Consider the following 22,433-nt stretch of genomic DNA (forward strand, 5'->3'; position numbering starts at 1 on the left):
TATTACGTTTTACATATTGTTCTATACTAAAATTACTAGACAATACAAATGTATTTTGTAATAAAAAGACATTCATCATCCAGGTACCGCAAAATTAAAGGTACTCAAATCAGAAGACCAAGCCGTAAATGGCAGACGGAACGCGAACGTCAAAATTGCAGCTATTTACAATACATCAAGCCGCGCCGGCAGCCAGCTTGCGGTTCTTTGACAAATGAAGCTGTACTCTTCCTGAGTTAGCCATAGCCTAGTGCTACCGTGTGACCCGGAACGTCAAGTGAATGGGCACCCACTTGAGGTATTACTTGGAAATTGGAATTTTTTATATGAAGGGTACCTGGTGGAAATATTTATGTATTGTATTTGTGTGTTACAGGTTTATTTATTTGAGGTTTATTGTTTGATTATATTTACTATCAACAATAGGAAACGTCGTCTTTACGTCAATACTACACATTCACGCTGTATCTCGCACACAGAACGGTACCCAGAGGGAACCTAATATTAAAACACTCCGTTCTCCTATTTTCCGCCGAATTCTGGAGGATGTTGAATAGCGGAACTCAACTTTGCGCTTTGCCTTAATATCACAGCGAACGAATAAAAATATACATTTAAATAAATATTTCATTACCTCGAGTGAGGATTGAACCCACAACCGTCGCGTTACAATCACGCACTTGCGCCCAAGCACCACGGCGGCCTCGAGAATTAAATCTTTAAGTTATTACCCCTATAAAGATAAAATTCAACCTTGAACTCAAAAAATAGAATAAAAATGTAATACAAGCAGTGGCCAAACAAAGGGCGATAACTGATCTCACCTGAGCCAAGTGGGCGCATTAATACAGAACATAAGCCATTTACATAGTACAGGGGCCACTGAGATGTGGCAGTCAGATATGCGGGATTTAAATAAAATAAATGGAACTCTTAATGCAGGTACAACACCCACGACACCCGGAAGGTTCCAACTCAACCCTGTGATACGCGATCTAGCCAGGGGCCAGGGTAATTGTAATTATTTCTTGTGCTTTATACTTGTGGCAACTTCATAATAAACTTATTCTGTCAAAATGGCGGAATTATTTTATTGCGGATTTATTTTTAGTTTTTTTTCCTCGTGTATGGGCCATAAATATATTATATAGGCGCCAAGTAGGTGACAGTAATCCATTTCTTTAAATGCATAATATTTTGTATTTTTATGTCTTACTTAAAATACTTTTAAACAAAAACAATTAAAACTAAATATATTTACAAAATACTTTGCCGAATGTTTTCGTTACACTTCGCTTACTTGAAACCTTCTAAAGTGTTACTATAATTAGAATGGCGCACAAAAATGTTATAACCGACACCGCCCGCTACGCTGTCTGCATCGGCATAGTAGGTATAGACGTTGCAAGGAAAACTCAGGTCTCTGGGGGTAATACCGTATATTACTTTCTGTTCTGTTAAGAGACAAGGGGGACCCTGCACATGCGCTCTTGCCGTCATTGATTTTTCCTCAATTTGACAGTTCGACCCATGTTTTGGGCTAACACCCGCGTATTAGTAACAAAGTAAACAAAAAATATGGCTTTAGATTTCTCTGCTACGTACAAGTTATTAGTTTTAGGTGATTCCAATGTGGGAAAAACTTGTATTGTTCATAGATATTGTGATGAAAGATATTACGATATATACATATCAACGATAGGTGAGTGGATTATTTATTTTTAGTTTTAAAGTAATTGCCATCAAATTTGATGATATTTTATTTGGTTTCGTTGGTTAGGTTAAGTTTCATGTTCCACGCGAACAAAGAAATCCGTTATGCCTTTAATCATTTCCAAGTCGTTGCAGACCGTTGCAGGTCTTATATACATATAAATATTAAGATGTCTATTATTTGTTCAGTAATTATTATTAACATGTATCAGGCTGAATAGAAACATATATAAAAATACTTAGTTATGGCCTATAGTTATTTTCACTAGGTAATTTAAAAATAGGTAGGTGTAGAAAATACATGGTTCATTTTCATGTAGGTACATGTATAGATTGTTATGTTGTAAAATTGACAATGTATATAAGGTAAATATATAGTTCAATATATTTATTTACCTTAGAGAGAATCCTTTGTTTGTGAATCACGTCTTGCTTGCTCTTATTGTACAGTTATTTCTTCGACTGTCTTAGATCTAACAGTTATTTTAATGTTTATTTATATTTTACAGGTATAGATTTTAAACAAAAGATAATAAATTTAGACGGGGTGCCCATCAAACTTCAAATATGGGATACGGCGGGTCAGGAGAGGTTTAGAACTTTAACAACAGCTTACTACAGAGGTGCTATGGGAATTATACTTATGTACGATATCACTAATTTGGAATCATTTAACCATTTGTCTTATTGGTTGAGAAATATTCAAGAAGTAAGTGAATTATCTTATAAAATATAGGGACATATAGGGATATTTTATTTAAGTTGGCTCATTTAGGGTTCCGTGACTCAAAAGGTAAAAACGGAACCCTTATAGAACCAGTTTGTTGTCCGCTTGACAAGTCAGTCAAGACCATTTATTTCAAGATCGCATGGAGTTATCAATCTGAAATTATTAACAAACATTCGGGCCTATGGTCCCTTAAAGCAAAGAAACTCAAGCTTCTAAAACATCGCAATCAAAAGATATCGCTTCATTTTGCATGAAATTTGGCACGACTCGCACTTATCCGGTTTTTTTATCAAATTATCGATTAAAATATTGATTTTATTTACAGTACGCTTCCCCAGATGTTATAAAAGTTCTTGTAGGTAATAAATGCGATGTACACGAGAACCACCGCGCTGTTCCAAAGGAGAGAGGACAAAAGGTAAACAAATTACGCACATAGCATGGAAGGCAGAACCTAATGTTACATTTAAATTTAATCTTTAATAACGAAATTATTTTCGAGCCATTTCCGAGTAATTGAGTTAGCTCAACAATGTGAACCCCTAATTTCTAGAATATAAGGTATAAAAGATTATTTAAATTGTTATACATACAATGTTGATAAGAGATGATGTTGATGGTTTTCAGATTGCTGATGACTTCGATATGCCATTTTTCGAGGTATCCTGCAAAAGCAACATTAATATTGAGGAAGCTTTTCTGACTTTAGCCAGAAAGATAAGAGAATATCGAGAAAATAAGGTACGTATAATAGTGCTTTATTTTATCAAATTTATATTATCCTATATCTTATAAAACAAAGTCGCTTTTCGTGTCTGTCTGAACTTTCTAACTCTTCTTCTTCTAAACCACCCAACGGATTTTTATGCGGTTTTCACCATTAGGTCGAGTATTTCTCAGGGAAGGTTTATATATAGTTTATTATTTGTACATTCTTATGTAAATTAACATAAATACGATAAATGTGTATAAAGTCCTACCCGTTGAGACACTTTCGCGCATGCGCTGCTTTAATGGTAACTACTACATGAAAATAATGTACTGGAGCATTGTTCCTCTTAATAAGATCTACAAAAAAGTCAGCGAGAGCATATTTTTATCTTTTAAGGATAACGTGTAGTGATCATATTTCTGTCTAAAAATAGTAATTTTAATATATTTTTTATTGTGAGGGATATTTTTCCATATTGGTATTAATCCTTATACTTTAAAATACTTTATTAATTTTCTACGTTAAACGAAGATAAAATGAGGTTTTTACACTATTTCGAAATTGCTAACAGTTTTACAGAAAAAAGCATTTAATTGTTGACACATCACGCCATTGACACATCAGCTGTATGTTACTCAATTTTCACTTATCCCTTACTCTCAGTATATAAATAAGTATATTAGTTACGTTGGCCATTTAATATAGATCAAAGCTGTCTTTTACTGTTTTTCATTTTAATAAGTACTTTAGAAGTTGCTACAATATCAAAAAATCCCGAAACGGCTCGCCACTCGCCATGCGTCCGCCGCGCCCGCCTGCCTTACACGCATCGGTGGTTCATTGGTAGAATGCTCGCCTGCTACGCGGGCGACCCGGGTTCGATTCCCGGCCGATGCATTCTATTTAATTTTCCTCACAGGCAGCCACATAGTGCTTGCTTTTCATCAGGGACAGAATACCCTCTTCAGCGTTAACCACAAGCTCGAAAAAAAAAACCCGCCTGCCTCTATAGCAACGAAGATTTAGATACGTTTGCACGTATTGGATAATTGGAGTTGAATGTATTATTTCAGCGCGATATATTTGGTTTCATATTTTTTGTAGTATTTATTAGTAGGTAGATTTATGTTTATAATTTCTTCCGTTGACAAATAGTCATTTTACTATCTAAAAATAGTCATTTAAATATATTTTAATAAGTACTTGAAAAGATTAGTAGCACAGATTTAAAATTACGGTACCTACTAAAAAATCCTTGCTGTGTAAAACAATTGGAAAATCCTTATTGAAACTACAAAAATACGGGTTGTATTAGGGTTTAATTCATTTTCACATTATCTTAAGTGCTTTGCCAACATACATTATATGAATAATCCAGTAGTAAAAGCGGGCGAAGCCGCAAGAGGGTCGCTAGTAAAGATATATTAAAATAAGTTGGTATGACATATACTTAATACTATATTTGGAAAACATGACCATCCGAGCGTGAATGATCCCCTTACTAAAAATATTACCTTATTAGGTACATATTTAGGTATATCAATAAATATGCGTTTAACATTTTATGAATGAACATAAGATAGGTAAGTATATTTATTTATGGAACATAGTATAATTAGATACACCTAATATCTGTTCAGGTATTGATTCCAGGGTTAAAACATAGTAAGCTAACAGGTCTTTAAACTGTTGCCTGAAGAACTTGCAAAAAATACTCTACTATGCTAAAAAAACATAGAGGAAGACAGATTGTTTTGATTCCTTAAATTTAAGTAAAAAATACAAATGTTGGGCATATGGTACGATAAATCTTGATTTTCCGGCCCTAAAACGGACGTTTCACGTGCGGTTGAACTTTCTCAAAGGCATTGTGTTACCGGATGAATGTGCCAAGTGTCAGTTTGGGTGTTCAAGTGCATGGTAAATTCGATACGCGCAAATCTCAATTTGCCAGACATCTGTACGATTTTTTGTTGTTGACACATTTTTAAGATCCGGATGTTATAATTTTTAGTTCCACATCCTCTTTGCATATTTGTTTACTTTGTTTTTTATACTAAACTACATTTTTTTTAATTGTAAGTACCGAACTGTTTCAAAATGAACCATAGACAATTATAAATTTCTATTTTTCTTTTCAGGCTGACGCATTCGAATTGAAGGAAAGGGATAACGTAATAAAAGCATCTGAATCTGAAACGGACGTGTCAAAATGTAGCTGTTAGCCTAATAATTATTATATGAAAAAAACAAAGCTTATATTCTATGAGAAGTGCAATCATGCAACAGACGAAAGCTTATTTTACTTTACGATGACCCTATTATATTTTAGTAATTTGAAATTTATTTCTTTTATTATCTTAATGTTATTTTAATCGTTTATTTTAATTAGTTATTTTAATAGTCAGATATTCAGATTTGAAAAAGCATAACTGAGTTATTCAAGTATGTGCAATTTCTTTTCTTTTATAATACAGAAATGTAAAGTGCCTATAGTAAAATGATTTTATATTTTTCATTTAGTTATATTATAATCATCTTTTATTTAAAAAGCTTCGATCACTTCTGTTTATCTATTATTGTGTATGTGTTAATCTTATGACAGCGTCTGTTGCATTGTGCATTGCTCTAGATAAGCTTTTATGTCAAAATAGTGAAAAAAAAAACAATTTTGTAGTAAAACATTTGCTAGTAACATTTATTATAAACCGTGATTTTTATAGATAAAAGTAAACTTACAGTAGATTATTAAACTATTTCAATATAGTAGATGTGATATTCCGACCGGAATTTTGAAATTAATTCCAAATGCAAAATTAATTAATTTCATTAATTTGTTATTGTTGTACTAAGTTTTAAAACCGTCACATTGCTTTTAATATGAAGAAGGCACCATTTACCTTTTGCACACATCCTCTCTGTAAATTAAAAGCAATGTCGTCTTTGTTGATTCTAACCAATTATAATTATACTTTTTCTTAGGTGTGGGATAACACTTTAAAAATGTTAAAAAAAAGTTATAATAAATATATTTCATAAAAATAATTTTGAAATTCTGGTCAGTAAATAGAGACTGTGTGCACGCTTTTTGCATATACTTACATGTGTGCTCCTTGCGTGTATTAACTGTCAAATTCTTTACTATTTTACTTACATCAATAGGCGTAATAGACTATAAAATATTAAATACAATAAAAAAATCAAACGAAGAAAAAATACATCTTTAACAGGTAGAGTACAGTCAACGAGTCTTTCTGCCCTAAAGTTGGGTTTACAGAACTTTTGTGCATTGTTCCTTCGGTAATAAAATAATAAGTAACAAAAATCGTTAAATAAAAACGGCGCAGCCATTTGATGCTAATTTCAGAACGGCCACGATTCGTTGACCGTACTGTACCATATTGACTATCTATGTCTTTAGTTAAATTTATTATTAGACAAATTATAAAAGGTCATTACAGCTGTCACATACATTTTGATAAATAATTAGGATTTAGTCTAAAAGAAAATAAAAAAATATCTGTTAATAACATCTGTATTAGGTATGAAAATTTAAACTATATTGGCTATCGTGGCCCAGCGGCACATCCTTTGCCTGTAAACGCGAAAGTGGTGGGTTCGATTCCTACTCGGGGGAATAAATAATTTTTATTTCCTGGCTGTGGTAACAAGAAAATGGCGGCGTTAGATACTGCCATTTATCATGCATTGTCACGCAGGTTGGCCGGAAAGTGAAGAACGGAGTGTCTTTTCAGTAGCTTCCCTTTGCTTATCCTGCTATAAAGGGATGAAGCTAAAAACATTGGCATATGTATAACGCCATAATACTGGCTTTTAATGCCTACGACGCATTGCTCACCAAATATATAATAATGTGCATAACTCAAAATTAGGCACACTTACGAATTTACTTGATAAAGTTTTAAACTTCTTAACGTAGAAAAGTTTGTTACAATATAATATGGATTGAGTTGCATATAATGTGATAGAATTGGAGTAAAAAATCCAGTTATAGAGAAAAAAAAGTTTTCACATATTGGCTTCTTGGTAAACAAACATTTAAGTATCTTAACATAATGTTACATGTGAAAACATTATTGAATTTAAAATTATAGCTAAAATTAAAAATATTAAAAAATATATAATGAGAAGGCCTATATATTTCACTGTAAAGCTTTAAACCTTTTTAAACCATAAAATAAATAAAAACATAATTTCATAGCATTATAAATATATAATAATATATGATTAAAACATTTTATTTCTATTAATATTTGCACAAGGTAAGTAAGAAGAATAAAAGACTACTGATAGAACAATCCAATCTGTATTGAATTCAATTTAATCATTTTTTACTAATGACATACATTAATTATAATATTAACTCCAATATATTACATTATTGTGACATTTTTGAGAGGCACAACTGAATTAGCTCTATGTATTACTAATAAAATTTTATTACAATGTGTTTTTATTTCATTTAAGATGCCTTTACCGATTTTGAAAAAGAAAACTGTTACTAATGTAACTAAATTTAAATAAGAAGTAGCTAATAATATTTTCTAAGTGCCCATGATCGCTCTGGCCACAAATGGAGTGGTCTTGGTGGAAATTGTTAAAGTTATATAATATAGCTTATACCCTCTATAAATGGATTTTGTTAAAAATATTTTTTGAATTCAAAGTTCCTGTGAGCTAAAGGACCAAAATATGTTATTAGTTTAGTGCATACAACCAAAGAAAATCTTCAGTTTTATAATATTATTAGATATAGATAAAAAACAGTAATCCTCATATTTATTAATAATCCATACGTTATATTTCCTACACAAACATCCATAAATTTAATATTTACATTATAATTCATATAATAATGTAGTGTAATATAGCTATATGTATAGGTAGTTGGTTCATTTAAAGGAGAAGGCTATATTATCCTCTTTAAATGGTCTTCAAAAATAGTATTTAATTTCAAATTCCTGAGATTAGCTCATGCAACCATACATATATGTACATATCAATATTCTTTTCAGACCATAATATATTATTCCAAAAAGAATCCATAAGTAAAATATTTAGATTATAATTCATATATTAATATGTTCATAAATTAATTTGCCTTCTCTTTTTCGGTTTTGGTAATTCATTTTTTATACATTCTTGCTTTAACTGAACCAAACTGTTTATTGGAGGTTGATCCATTGTTATTTCTTGCGACTCTGGCTCAGTTTTTATGGGAATTTTCACATTTGTATCTTCTCTGTAATAAGTACATAAGTATAATTAATTCATTAAAGAAGAGAAAAAGATTGAGAAAACTTAAAAGACTCTATAATTTTTTTATGCTTTAAAAAGAATTTGTTATGTTTGCTAGTAAATCAGTTATAGGCAATGCCTGAAGGGTCATGATATCCGAAGACTGGATAGGAGATGGTGAAGAATAAGTTGAATATTAAAAGAAAGTCACCCGTCGCCTGTAAACGTCCACATCAGGATAATTAATCAGTCACATTGCAATTTTACAGAAGTTTTAAATATTTTTTTATATATAACACAAAATAAAAAAATATTAATTTCCTTCAAGTGAGAACCAAACCCACATTATGTTTAATCAGACAATAAAACCCAATGGCTTTCAAGAAAACTGTTAACTTTATCACTTATTTAATATACTCACATATCATTTTCTTTGAATATATTTACTGTTTTTTTAAGTAGAGTGCTTGGTATTTCTCCCATAACAAAATTTGTACCATACTCAGAATGTTTTTTCATGTGCATTTCATCATTGTATTTCGGTAATGAAGCTGGAAATAATATATTTCATATATAAGTGAATATTTTAATATTAACATATTATTAGTTATTAGTTTATGTACATGAATGTACATATAATGTATATATCTAAATCAGCTTCAGACTTTATCTCAATCACTCTGTATTGTAAAACAATGTACCATAAAACCAGTCAAGTGCGAGTTGGATTCACTGGTAAGGAAGCAAAGCGCAGGGTTGAGTTTCGCCACTCGACTCAGCAATGCCTTCAGAAATCGGTAGAAAGTGGGGATCAGTAGTGTCTTAAATGGGGGCAGAGTGTCTTAATACTAGGGTCTCAGTTTCCCTCAGTTTTCCCTACTGTGTAGAATTCAAGGAATATACCTACTACAAATAAGTAGTTACACTTACTGTATCTGATTTTACTACTTTGCAATATATATTCATCAATTTCTTCATCTTTTTTCTTTAATAATTTACGTAGTTCATTTTCACTTGATTTTAAGTCATATATTGTTTTTAATGCAGGCTGTACAACTTTCTGGAAGAACTAAGATAATTATATTAATTAAAGTATATTTTTTTTATAAATCCTTCGTACCATAGTGGGCAAAGAGACCATGATCTGTCTCTTACCAGGACACAAAATAAAAAAAATCATTCCCCTAAGTGGGACTTTAACCCATTTATAATCAGGCTCTGCAAGGCTCTCCAACCCACCCAACCCATAATGATATTTATAATCAGGCTCTGCAAGGCTTCACTTTAATATTATTAAAAAACAATAAGCATTGTGTTACTAGGTAATACTGTAAATGGTCAGACGCTGATATTGACTTTTTTTAAATAATAAATAGAAAGGCTTACCAACTCTTTAGAACCTTCTACAAGATTTAGTTTTAATTTAAAAGGAAATTCACGAAATAAGGTCATAGATATAACAAGACAGGCTCCATCATGTGTAATGTTGACTTTTTTAAGGTCCTGTGGATTCATTAAATATTGTACACCATTTTGTAAAATTTCTGCTTCTTCCATTTCTAATATACTATTACTGTCCTGTAAACAAGATTCAAGTTTTCTAATTTAATTTTCTTAAAAAAAATTAAATGCTTCAAATATTAAATTTTATCATATTTAGTCTGTTTTTTAAATAGCTTGTTATGCTGATTTTGCTGTTTCATCCGTGCAGAAAGCACAGTATAACCTAACATTGTTGGCAATATGGATATCGTTTCATATCTTCCAACTCATATCTCAGTCTATGACTGTAAATGCAACGGTTGTATGTTCAATTCCCATTTGAGTATTAATTAATGTCCATGTCCTTGCTCTAGTAACAATTACCTTGTAAGTGAGGCATGAACTTCAGCCACATATTTGAAATAAAAGTGCTGAATGGAGTGTTTTAACACTAGACTTCCTCTGCTTATACGGTATATAGTGTCAAGCTAACATAAAATCTTTCAAATATTAGAATCTTACTTTTATACTAGACCTGACTGAGAGTCTTGTTAAATTATGGTTACAATATATTAATAATATTGTTTAACAATGATTTATTTTTTTTATTAAAAAACATACCATAAGACAATGTAATAATTCTTTATCTGATAGATAAATTTCCCATATTCTGATATAATCAGTAATAAGTATATGGTGCTTGTTTTGTTTCACATATAGCATGAAGAAAGGAGGTGATAGCTGTAGTTCATTCCACATTATAATCAATTAGCACTCGATAATACTAAACGTTTTAAAAATAATTTAATTTACTATGTACATTTACAAGATTAAAATTTATTTACAAAATTACAAACTAAAATATTAAATACATGTCAATTGTCAACAGGATAAGGCTGTGCCGATTTGACAATTCTGACATAAATTGTTCGATTTTTGGACATGTTATCGATATTCAATAGCAAAATCAAGATATATTTTGCTATAAGGGTATAAATTAAAGTGAAAATATGAATATTAATATAAACTTAATATTTTATTAATTTTTTCTATAAAAATTAATCTATTTATTTATTACGCAAAGAAAGATTAGTTTGATACGCTTATTTTGTGTGAAAAGTATTTTTTATTTATAATACGATTGAATTCAGCACATAAATTAGTCATTTTAAAAAGATTTGTGTCTTTTTAATCTGTATCTTTCATTGCATGCATTCTCCTATTCTCCTATTATGTAATATAATCTTTATTTTACTATACAATCTTTTTTCTACAGTCAACTTGACATTGGTAAAGTGATTAGCGCTTAACTGGCACGCTCGAACGTCTTAAACTAAGGTTTATTTCGTTCAGTTCTTAAACTGAAGCGAACTAATAACTGAATAGTTTAAGGTAAAAAAAATGTCTTCGTATGCACCATAGTATCTTAAAAATTGTAGATTGGTGTTAAGATTTTAACTATTTTGCAGTGTTTCAACGTGTGATTATTCCATATAAGCCAAAACTACTTATATGTGTATAAATAGAAGTATAACTTGAAAAATCATATTATGATATATAAATGATATAATTAAGTTTAAAAATATATATTTAGTAGGTCATATTAATGTACATAACTATAATTATAAGGATACAATCACTTTATATTATGAAATTAAGATTTTGGTGATTGATTACATCGGCTTTGTATAAAATTCTTTCTTTACATATTTCTAAATAAAAGATATCTTTTGATCTATTTTTATGACTTGATTCCACTTAACTTCACCTGTATCCCTAGCCTAGTAGTAGGTAGTTAGTAGGTAGGTAGACTGAGTGAATGGAATACCAAACACTACAATCAATCTTTTTTCATATCGTATTATATCTCTTTTCTGCTTAGTATTTGAATCGGATTAACATTAAAATCGATGTTTTATAGAAAGCGCTACATCACTACATAGTGACATTTACATTTACTTATTTGACGTTTCACAGATAATTAATATTTATTGACCCGTGCAGTATGGTTGAAGAGTCCTGAGGTTTTGCGAATTGTACATATGAACACTCGGAAGAAAAATATTCAAATGTAAGAAAAAAACCTAAATTGACATCTACGTAGTCATCTGCAGCAGCAACTAACTTCGACAAAAATCAAAACGCCATATCCAAAGTAATGAACTACGAAACACTTATTTACAACTAAGCTTTCAATATAATTTTTAATAAACGTATTATATTATTACTTTTATATCGTGGTATAAAATTTCATTTAAAATTTCTCATAATGGAAATTTTTAACTAGGTACTTGCATTTTAATATTTTTGTTATTTGTCACGTTAACAAAAAATAGGTTGTACTATGATGATATTGATGTCACCGTAGCGTGGTGGAGACACTCTCTGTATATTAATTGATTGGAGGGAGAATTGAATATCCAATTCAATGCTCACTCCTATTATATTTAAAATTATTTGCATATTGCTATTTAGGGAATGTCTTGTAGCCCTTGTAGGATGGAATGTGAGACAGGAAGGAAAAGGGTTTCTCTATGAACAATAAACTAGAATAACTGAAGAGATGAGATGAGAAACTTGCCGCCGGGGAAAACTGAAGATTGAAGCTAGTTCTTATACTTCTGACTAGTGACATTTAAATAAGAACTCCGTGATTTTTTTTTGTATACGGCGTAGACGGCTGTTTTAAATTAAATTTCGTTCGTTAAATTTGATCGACAAATTTTATGTAATAAAATATATAAAATTAATATCTAATCATAATAATATAATGAATTTCACTATATTAAAATCTAAGTGGCAGGAGTAATTAACATTTTGTAAGTAATATTTTTAAATGTTTATTTAGTTGGGTGTAACTTTTAATAAATATTAGCTTTTGCGTAGGTGTGTGCGGTTATGGTATCGCAAATAGGCGTAGGGTCTGGTCTTTGCTTTATAATATTATTGATTAATTAGTATCCCTGTAAACGACCACTGTAAAAATATAGAAGGGGGAAAGATGAAATATATGACGTCATTTATCAAGTCGTATATATATCGCGAGTAGGCAGCGTACGAGCTCGGCATATAATCGCGAACTGTACAGAATTTTGTTAAAATTTTTCCTGGGATTTTGAACAGGTGTTCCTAACTGTTATAGCCTATAACATTACACGACACATTTATGAGTGCTGACGACCTAACACATTTTTGTAATAGCAACATTATGTCCACATAAAAAAGCTTAAAAGCAAATAAATACATTGTTCTACATTAATAAATAATATATAAAATATTGTCTTTCAAAGTATATTCGAGTATTTTGTATTGATATGCCTATGCAAGTATATGCAACACTTGCATTTCTTTCTAGCACATATAAACTATATGAGTTAATTCAATAAGCATAAATAAATAAGTAAATAAAGTAGTAGCGAAGACGGAAAGTATAAAATAAATGGAAAAAGGAGTATTGTGGTCGGTAACAAAGTAGACGGCCGCGACATTCTGTCTGCATTGGTGAGCAAGCAGAACGAAAGAATATAGTGTTTGTCGACCTACTATATAATATTTAATATCCAATTTCCTATAAATTGTATCCACCTATTAATAAAGTATTTATATAGTTTTTATTATAACTATATAAACAAAGAATAGTGCAATCTACAAAGTAAACATATAAGGTCAAGTAATTAGGAACATTCTATACAAGAAGATTTTGGTATTATACACACATCGTCAATTTTCCACCGAATTCTGGAGGCATTGTGAGTTTAATAGCGGTCTTACCTTGATAAGAACAAAGAAAATATAAAATATTTAATTTCCCCGAGTGGGAATCGACACGCAACCTATCGCGTTAATCAATCAATCAATCACCTCTATTAAACATGCAAACATAATGCACTTCTAAACATAGTTTTATCAGTATTATTGCTAGCTGTTGCGTTTATACGCTGATTCTATTTTGCATAATGTGCAATTTCCGTACGACCGCTAAGTAATCATGTAAATCACATATATGCAACAAAGCTTTGGTAAGCTGTGAGTCTGTTCACGGTAGGTGTACTAATAAGTTTCGACTTGTAAATGTTATTAGGTTCCAACTAAATCTTCGGCTTCGGCTTCGGCTTTGCGTATGTGCTCACCGTACCTAATTTAACTTGCTCTTGACATGTCCTCCTTTGATGCGAGGTAACCTAAAATTGATATGAATAATGGACGGCACTTTCATGTATCGCAGTTGGGTTATTTCACCATTATTAAGCTAATTATTAGTTGATTAAAGCATATGAATGACTATCCACATAAAAGGCACAATTTACCTCGTTTGTAAGGCTAAGATGTACCTATTGACGAAAATTTAATACGTAAATGTTAGAGAGATAGATAAAGATGTTAATACTAGAGGCAATGAGAGCATTCATACTATCGTTCTAGTCAAGTCCCGGTCCAATCGAACACATAAGAATATATCTCATATAAGAATATATTAATAGACTGAGATTGGATTCAAAACGATCGACGACGTGTAAATCCGGCTTAATATCGCTAATTATGTCCAGTTACAGTCAAACATGCCTATTCTGATTCTAACCAGAGCCTATTATAATAATAAAATTATATGTTAGTATATAAAGGAATACCATTAATTATAACAATTATTTGGTATACACATAATCAACATCGAGATTAAAAAAAATCAACTTCACAGCAGAGTATGCAGAGGGAACGTAGTGTTAAGACACTCCGTTATCCACTTTTTGCAGAATTCTGGAGGCATTGCGTGTTGAGTGGCAGAACTCGACGCCGCACTTTGCTTCGACACCAGAGCGAAGAAATGGAAATATAAACGTAAATAAATATTTCACTTCCTCGAGTGGGGATCGAACCCACAACCGTCGCGTTACAGTCACACCCTTGTGCGTGATTACGTATTTTAATTAATAAAACAGACATTTTACATAACAATTTGTCGCGGTTATCTACTGTAGAAATCGTCCGGACGTAATCAAAAGAAATAAAACATCGAATAGACGAATTTCCCCGGTATCCTATTCAATTCACGTTGTCGCCGCCAAATGAGAATACAGACTGCTGACAGCAAATCATTTCATTAAACGATCCATTGGTCAAAGTAATGGGTACGTACGTTAAATTTCGGTTCTGTTTTTCGTATCTTTGTAAAGTTAGCTTGGGTTAAATATTTTCAATTAACTTTTGATATTTTTTAAGCTTCGAGTGAATTAGATTTGTTTATAACTGAAGGTTATTTCATTAATTATGAATGTTATATCTAGAATAACCTGCTTCGGAATATTGTCTCTGTACGGAACTATTAAATAGAAATTTTATTCGTTATTGATTTAGTTACAGACATTTATGTAGAAGTTATTAATTTCTCATAAGAAAATTGAAAAAAAAAACAAAAAAATGGAAAACGTGGCCCCTGCCAGACACCCCTAAATCTTAATAAGCTGTAAGCGCCTACGAACATATTAGGAGCAAATTTTTTTTTATAGGAGCAAAGTCCGTATTCCCTAATAGTATATACTTACCGGTGTCAAGTGTCTGACTGTTATCAGCTCTAGACGGCAATGTGATAACAAGTATTTAAATATTTTTTTATTATTAAATTTATTTTATTACATTTTGATTAGTATAGAGTAGAGACTAGGAAAGTATAGAATAAAATTATTTTCAAATAACCAAAACTTAAATAATTACATGTAACTTATTATATCATATACTTAATATTTTTTAAATTTTTAATTAATAGTTTAAATAAAGGAGATAACAAAGATAACCATGTGATTGAATTTGATAATATGTTATGCAGAAACTAATAAATTCTAAATTATTACTAGAAATTATACTATAGACCTACGCGACCTACGCGACCGCGCCCATCGTCCTAGCCCTAATGTTTAGACACCAAAGTTCGGTCTGGTGAGATGATGTATGACCTGAGCTTCTGCTTTATAATGCAGACTCAGATTTAGACGAGGATCTTGGCAAAAGCGAATTTCAATTATCAGTGTTGGATTCCAGTAAAGTTCGTGGACCAATTTATCACGGGAAGATGCGTTGCAGACGTTTTTATTTATGACACGTCTGTACCGAAGCTAAATCGTATCTGTGTTCAGTGATGCCCAAAGATCAGCGATGCCTCGCTAATACAACCTTTCCGCTTTAATAAACTGGTTGGTCACAAGGGAATCACTCGGTATTATTAAAGCAGGGTACAATTTACAATGTCATTTTCACGCTTGTTTTTAGCCCAGAAATTTATATTCGACATTGTCTTTCTATCGGCATTTTTTAATTCTAATATATTTATTTGATGTTTGTGAAATCACAATTTATTACAAAGTAAATGAAACAAGATTTTTTCACAAAGACAATGGAAAATTAATGTTAAAACGTTTCTATCGCGCCAAATTTATCGGTTTTCACGATTGTAGGCTGGTGAATGTTTTATTTTTAGCTAGCGCTGACTGAAATGGATACAATGTAATTATTATAATTATATACAAAAATTGAACCTAAATGGTAATCCTGCTTGTATTTATAATATTTGCAAATAGGTACGAAAATATTAGGTATGAACCATAGGCTGGTTTGACGATGTCAATAATAGCAAATACTATAATAATACAAAAATATTAGTTCCTTTTTTCAGGTCAAAGAATCACACTGTATCCCCCACGTAGCAGGATATTCAGAGGGAGCCTAGCGTTAAGACATTTTGCCCCCTACTTTCAGCCGAATACTGGAGGCATTGCTTATTGAGTACCAGAATTCTTTGAATTAACACCAGAAAAAAAATAGGCAATATTTCATTTTTTCGAGTGGGAATCGAAACCGTTACCTTTACTGTCTTATGCTTGTGCCCGTGCCCCACGACTGTCCTAAATTAATAATTGATGTTAATTAAATATAGGCAATCTTCATAAGTTTTCAATGGCTTGATTAAATTTCTAATTTGCCATTTATCCACCGCCACGAAAAAGATAAATGAGGCATCGTGCCCTAATTGTCAACTGGGAAGCTTTTTAATAATGGAAAATTTGATTAAAGGTTCCCGGTAAGAAAATATATTTACTTTAGATGTATAGATTATTTATTTGTATATGCCGTGCTGTGTGCGGGATACAGCGTGAAGGTAGATGAATATTTATTGCAAAAACATAACTTTATTCGAGCGAAGGTAAGATGTAAGCATCTAGTAAGATCGCTGTCGTTATTAATTCTCAAGTAGAATGAGAGACTTTTATAGCAGTTTCGTTTTACGCGGTTTTATGGCCATTTCCTGTTTCCTATTGTGAAAGTTTTACTCAGCAGGATGCCTTAAGAATATAAATAGAATAGAAAAAAAAAAACTTTCTTCAAGTCTCTTGTTTTTATTATACATAATTATTTAAGCAATTGTTATTACACTTATAGCGGGATATACAAGAAGCTGTAAATTATATTATGATAGTATGTATTTGTTCTTAAAAATGCTCTTAAACAAATTCTAAGTAAAAATAAAAAAAAATGCAATTATTTATGGAGAATTCTAATTTTTACGAGAAAACAAAGAGAGTTCATAAAAATACGGTGCTTTGCGGCTCCTAAATCCTCAATTAGTAAAAAGGCCACGACGAGGTGAACGTAAATATGTGAAGAAGGCAAAGTTGGAATGCAAAAATTCAGGATTAAATTTTTCAACAGCTCTTAGAGCTACTGTGTGTCGTAGAACCACCTATACTTTATTTTTCGATGTTACATATTATAGCTTGTTTATTAAAAATAGTAAAATATGTTTATATATATTTTTCTATATATATAAAATCGAAAGGTCACTCACTCATCACGAAATCTCAAAAACTACATGTGCTAGGAATCCCAAATTTTGCATAGGAGTTATTTACAGGACATAGGTGCTCGCTAAGACGGGAATTTGCAATATTCGATTTCTAAGGGGTTGTTTTTGGGGTCAAAAGTTTGTATGAAACTTCGTTACTACAAATGCTAGGAGTCTCAAATTTTGTATAGACGTCACTAGGACGTAGCCATGGAGACAGAAATTAATAATAACATAGTTCACGCGGGTGAAACCGCGAGCGGGCCGCTAGTTAAGTTCGATTCGAAATCGAACCCACGAATATCGCTATCTACGCGTTTATAACAATCATTTTAGAATATGCTCTAACGTCGTAGTTATAATTATATTTTTTTATGCACCCTAACTTAAATCGAGTTTCCAACAAAACGTAACTACCCACCTACTGGTGGTCTTAAAGAAGTTTTCGTTTATAAAGATAGGGTGTACACGCTCAGAGGGATTCAAACTTTTCCCTTATATAGAATACTAGCGACCCCCTTGCGGCTTCGCCCGCTGTTACTACTGGATTATTCATATAATGTATGTTTGCAAAGCACTTAAGATAATGTGAAAATTAATTAAACTCTAATGCAACCCGCATTTTCGTAATTTCAATAAGGATTTTCCAATTGTTTTACACAGCAAGGATTTTTTAGTAGGTACCGTAATTTTAAATCTGTGCTACTAATCTTTTCAAGTACTTATTAAAATATATTTAAATGACTATTTTTAGATAGTTAAATGACTATTTTTAAACGGAAGAAATTATAAACAAAAACCTACCTACTAATAACTACTACAAAAAATATGAAACCAAATATATCGCGCTGAAATAATACATTCAACTCCGATTATCCAATACGTGCAAACGCATCTAAATCTTCGTTGCTATAGAGACAGGCGGGTTTTTTTTTCGAGCTTGTGGTTAATCTTAAGAGGGTATTCTGTCACTGACGAAAAGCAAGCACTACGTGGCTGCCTGTGAGGAAAATTAAATAGAATGCATCGGCCGGGAATCGAACCCGGGCCGCCCGCGTGGCAGGCGAGCATTCTACTACTGAACCACCGATGACTGCTCATGACGCGCTTGTATAAGCAAAACGTCGCGGGGCGCGTTTCGCAGCAAGGATTTTTTGATATTGTAACAACTTCTAAAGTACTTATTAAAATGAAAAACAGTAAAGACAGTTTTGATCTACATTAAATGGCCAACGTAACTAATATACTTATTTATATGCTGAGAGTAAAGGATAAGTAAAACTTGAGTCGGCACAGCTGATGAGTCAACGGCGTGATGTGTCAACAATTAAATGCGTTTTTCTCTTAAACTATTCGCAATTTCGAAATTGTGTAAAAAGCAAATTTTATCTTCGTTTAACGTAGAAAATTAATAAAGTATTTTAAAGGATAAGGATTAATACCATAATGGAAAAATATCCCTCACAATAAAAAATATATTGAAATTATTATTTTTAGACAGAAATATGATCACTACACGTTATCCTTAAAAGATAAAAATATGCTCTCGCGGACTTTTTTGTAGATCTCATTGAGAGGAACAATACTCCAGTACATTTTTTTCATGTAGTACTTACCATTAAAGCAGCGCATGCGCGAAAGTGTCTCAGCGGGTAGGACTTTATTCATATTTTTCGTATTTATGTTAATTTACATAAGAATGTACAAATAATAAACTATATATAAACCTTCTACGAAAAATACTCGACCTAATGGTGAAAACCGCAATAAAATCCGTTGGGTGGTTTAGAAGAAGAAGAGTTAGAAACAACAGACAGACACGAAAAGCGACTTTGTTTTATAAGATATAGGATAGGATTTACAAAAAAAACTTATAAGTAATATTGTTGTGCATGTAATATTGAGGGTTGGAAACTGTTTAATGATCCTGATGATGGTGATTACGGGTTCTATAATGTTGTAAAATATAAATAACCACATCATTTTTGGAGTCGGTTAAAACTTTTAATATTTTATTTTATTAATTGATAATAGTTTCAACATCTGTCGGATCTCCAAGTAATACTTAAACTATTTTTAATTCATTTGTTAATCTTTACATATTATATAAGTTAGTACGGTACGTACGGTAGTAGTAGTAGAGCAAATACAAAAACACAACTGAACAGGTATGAGTTAAGGAATTGTATCTTCCATTATTAATTTATCTAAATAACTAGATTGTACATTATTAGCCTTATATAAATTCTTTATAAAATTAGAAATATATATTACTGACTGTAAAAAATTATATATACTACGTGCTTACAAAATTTGAGGGTTTCCCTTGTTTTCTTCGGGATATCATCAACAGATTCTTCATCAAAAAGACTTGGTATAGATATCAAGAGGTAGGTAGATACGCTCTTTCGAATAAAACAAAACTTAAAATCGGTTTACAAATGACGGACAAATCGATAGACACATAAAAATATAATTGTCGAACATAGAATCTCCTTCTTTCTGAAAAAAGAAGTAAGTTCAATCGAACTCGCAACCTGTCGCGTTAACATTCACACAGTTGTGGCTCTGTGCCACGACTGGCCTCAAATTATACATATTTGGTATGTTCTATTTAAAAAAAATCCACACAATTTCGCATTTAAATCATATTATCTTTAATTTTTATCTATTATCTATATATATAAAATCGAAAGGTCACTCACTCATCACGAAATCTCATAAACTACATGTGCGGGAATTTGTAATATTCGTCTTCTAAGGGGTTGTTTTTGGGGTTGAAAGTTTGTATGAAACTTCGTTACTACAATGCTAGGAGTTTCAAATTTTGCATGGACGTCACTTATAGGACGTTGGTACTCATGGAGACATAAATTAATAATAACGTAGTTCACGCAGGCGAAGCCGCGGGCGGGCCGCTAGTGACTAACACAATAATACAATTATGTAAAAAAAAAGTAAAAAAAATTTTTAAGTTAAACGGTTTTATATTGCAGATAAATGTACTAAAAGCTAAAAAATAATTTCATGGAAATTACGATTACTAAAATAAAATCGTGGGGACACTTGCTACTTACCACTAGGTGGGTGAAGTCATGCCATGTCTTTGGATTGTAGATATGGGACGTACCCCACGATCTGCAATATAAAACCGTTTAACTTAAATTTTTTTTTTACTTTTTTATTTTTAAGTTTTTAGTTTTTATTTCTCATGCTATTCAATTCGTTGAGTGAGTTGACCCCCCAGAGGTCCAATAGAGGGGCAAGGCTATGTACAACAAGATGTGCCTGAATCTTGAGGGGAAAACGCTACCGACATATCATTTTTATCCACCCTAATGCCATACAGTTCTCGGCGCGCTTTTACCTTTTACCTTAACTTGGGTGGTGTACCCCTAGCGACGTCTCATTTTTAGCCACCCTATAGCCACACAGTCCTCGACAGTATACCAGATCTTGACTTAGGTGGGAGATTCATATTGTAATTTTGTATAGTATACTGTATTATACTTACCAAGCCCTTTATTTTGGTACCCATATTGATGGGATTGAAAACTACATTATCCGCCATTTTGTAGCAGTGGCCATCTTTGATTTTGATTTTGTATAGTGCCCTGAATTCTACTTGACAAGCCCTTTCATTTGATACCCATATTGATGGGATCGAAAAAAACTAACTTGTCCGCCATCTTGTAGCGGCGGCCATCTTGGATTTTGATTTTGTGTAGTCCACTGAATTCTACTTGACAAGCCCTTTCATTTGATACCCGTATTGATAGGATTGAAAAAAACTAACTTGTCCGCCATCTTGTAGTGTTGGCCATCTTGGATTTTGATTTTGTATAGTCCACTGAATTCTAATTGACAAGCCCTTTCATTTGATACCCATATTGATGGGATTGAAAAAAACTAAGTTGTCCGCCATCTTGTAGCGGCGGCCATCTTGGATTCACAATAATATTGAATATGGATAATTGTATTGTCACCAGAATCAAAGGCGTATACCAAATTTCAGATCAATCGGTTAACGGGAAGAGGGTTAAATTTCAATTACTAAATTTGACCCAAACAAACAAATAAATAAACAAACGGGGTGAGCTAAATAAAACCGTTTAAAAATAATTTCTCTGAAAGTGTCTTTATAAAGATAAAATAAGTAACGAAATACGAATAATAAAGCAGGTATTTAGCGTCGGCAATTGGAAATACGCCGAGGACCAATCTCATCTATTAGCTATTTGGAGCTCATTTGCGGGAGCATTGCTCTGACTGTATCTCGAATAACTACGTATTTAATTTGTATTAGCTTTATTTTAAACTAGCGGCCCGTCCGCGGCTTCGCCTGCGTGAACTACGTTATTATTAATTTCTGTCTCCATGAGTACCTACGTCCTAAAAGGTCGCGTCCATGCAAAATTTGAGACTCCTAGTATTTGTAGTAACGAAATTTCATACAAACTTTCAACCCCAAAAACAACCCCTTGTAAGTCGAATATTAAAAATTCCCGTCTTAGCGAGCACCTACGTGCTATAAATAACTCCTATGCAATATTTCAGATTCCTAGCACATGTAGTTTCTGAGATTTCGTGATGAGTGAGTGACCTTTCGATTTTAAATATATAGATAAAGGCCGGCATGGCGCAGGGGCACAAGGGTAAATGTAACGCGTCTGTTTTGGGTTCGATCCCCACTCGGGGAAATTAAA

The 22,433-nt window shown here is 32.0% G+C and overlaps 2 protein-coding genes and 1 non-coding gene across 4 annotated transcripts; 2 read left to right on the plus strand and 1 right to left on the minus strand.

The window, feature by feature from the left end:
• Positions 1-872: 872 nt before the first annotated feature.
• Positions 873-7,622, plus strand: LOC146538214 (ras-related protein Rab-8A-like). Of its 2 annotated transcripts, none has more exons than XM_085186208.1 (5): positions 873-1,011; positions 2,223-2,422; positions 2,769-2,861; positions 3,071-3,184; positions 5,297-7,622. In XM_085186208.1, exons 1-5 carry the CDS (start codon positions 888-890, stop codon positions 5,378-5,380), a joined length of 615 nt encoding a protein of 204 aa, XP_085042334.1. In that variant the 5' UTR covers positions 873-887; the 3' UTR covers positions 5,381-7,622. The 2 variants fall into 2 exon arrangements, with proteins under 2 accessions (XP_085042334.1, XP_085042333.1); XM_085186207.1 differs by lacking the exon at positions 873-1,011 and adding an exon at positions 1,440-1,702.
• Positions 3,982-4,052, plus strand: TRNAS-GCU (transfer RNA serine (anticodon GCU)). Its single transcript has one exon. It is a non-coding gene; the product is annotated as a tRNA-Ser (tRNA).
• Positions 7,464-10,796, minus strand: LOC146538216 (uncharacterized). Its single transcript, XM_085186206.1, has 5 exons — positions 10,518-10,796; positions 9,801-9,992; positions 9,345-9,483; positions 8,836-8,965; positions 7,464-8,418 (listed from the first exon to the last, which is right to left on the minus strand). Exons 1-5 carry the CDS (start codon positions 10,653-10,655, stop codon positions 8,262-8,264), a joined length of 756 nt encoding a protein of 251 aa, XP_085042332.1. The 5' UTR covers positions 10,656-10,796; the 3' UTR covers positions 7,464-8,261.
• Between the last annotated feature and the right edge of the window lie 11,637 nt (positions 10,797-22,433).

Source organism: Heliconius melpomene, chromosome 6 (assembly GCF_056956725.1).
Source record: "Heliconius melpomene rosina isolate 202511_hmr_F chromosome 6, ASM5695672v1, whole genome shotgun sequence".
Lineage (NCBI taxonomy): Eukaryota > Metazoa > Arthropoda > Insecta > Lepidoptera > Nymphalidae > Heliconius > Heliconius melpomene.

What these genes read in the sequence shown, in the direction of transcription:
- LOC146538216 (XM_085186206.1), bottom strand. Translation starts at nt 10,655, where the DNA reads ATGTGGAATGAACTACAGCTATCACCTCCTTTCTTCATGCTATATGTG. An exon ending in AATTATTACATTGTCTTATG is followed by an intron (nt 9,993 to 10,517) that starts GTATGTTTTTTA and finishes TCTTGTTTACAG; the next exon opens with GACAGTAATAGTATATTAGA. An exon ending in ATATTCAAAGAAAATGATAT is followed by an intron (nt 8,419 to 8,835) that starts GTGAGTATATTA and finishes TACTTATTACAG; the next exon opens with AGAAGATACAAATGTGAAAA.
- LOC146538214 (XM_085186208.1), top strand. Translation starts at nt 888, where the DNA reads ATGTGGCAGTCAGATATGCGGGATTTAAATAAAATAAATGGAACTCTT. An exon ending in CAAAGGAGAGAGGACAAAAG is followed by an intron (nt 2,862 to 3,070) that starts GTAAACAAATTA and finishes GATGGTTTTCAG; the next exon opens with ATTGCTGATGACTTCGATAT. An exon ending in GAGAATATCGAGAAAATAAG is followed by an intron (nt 3,185 to 5,296) that starts GTACGTATAATA and finishes TTTTCTTTTCAG; the next exon opens with GCTGACGCATTCGAATTGAA.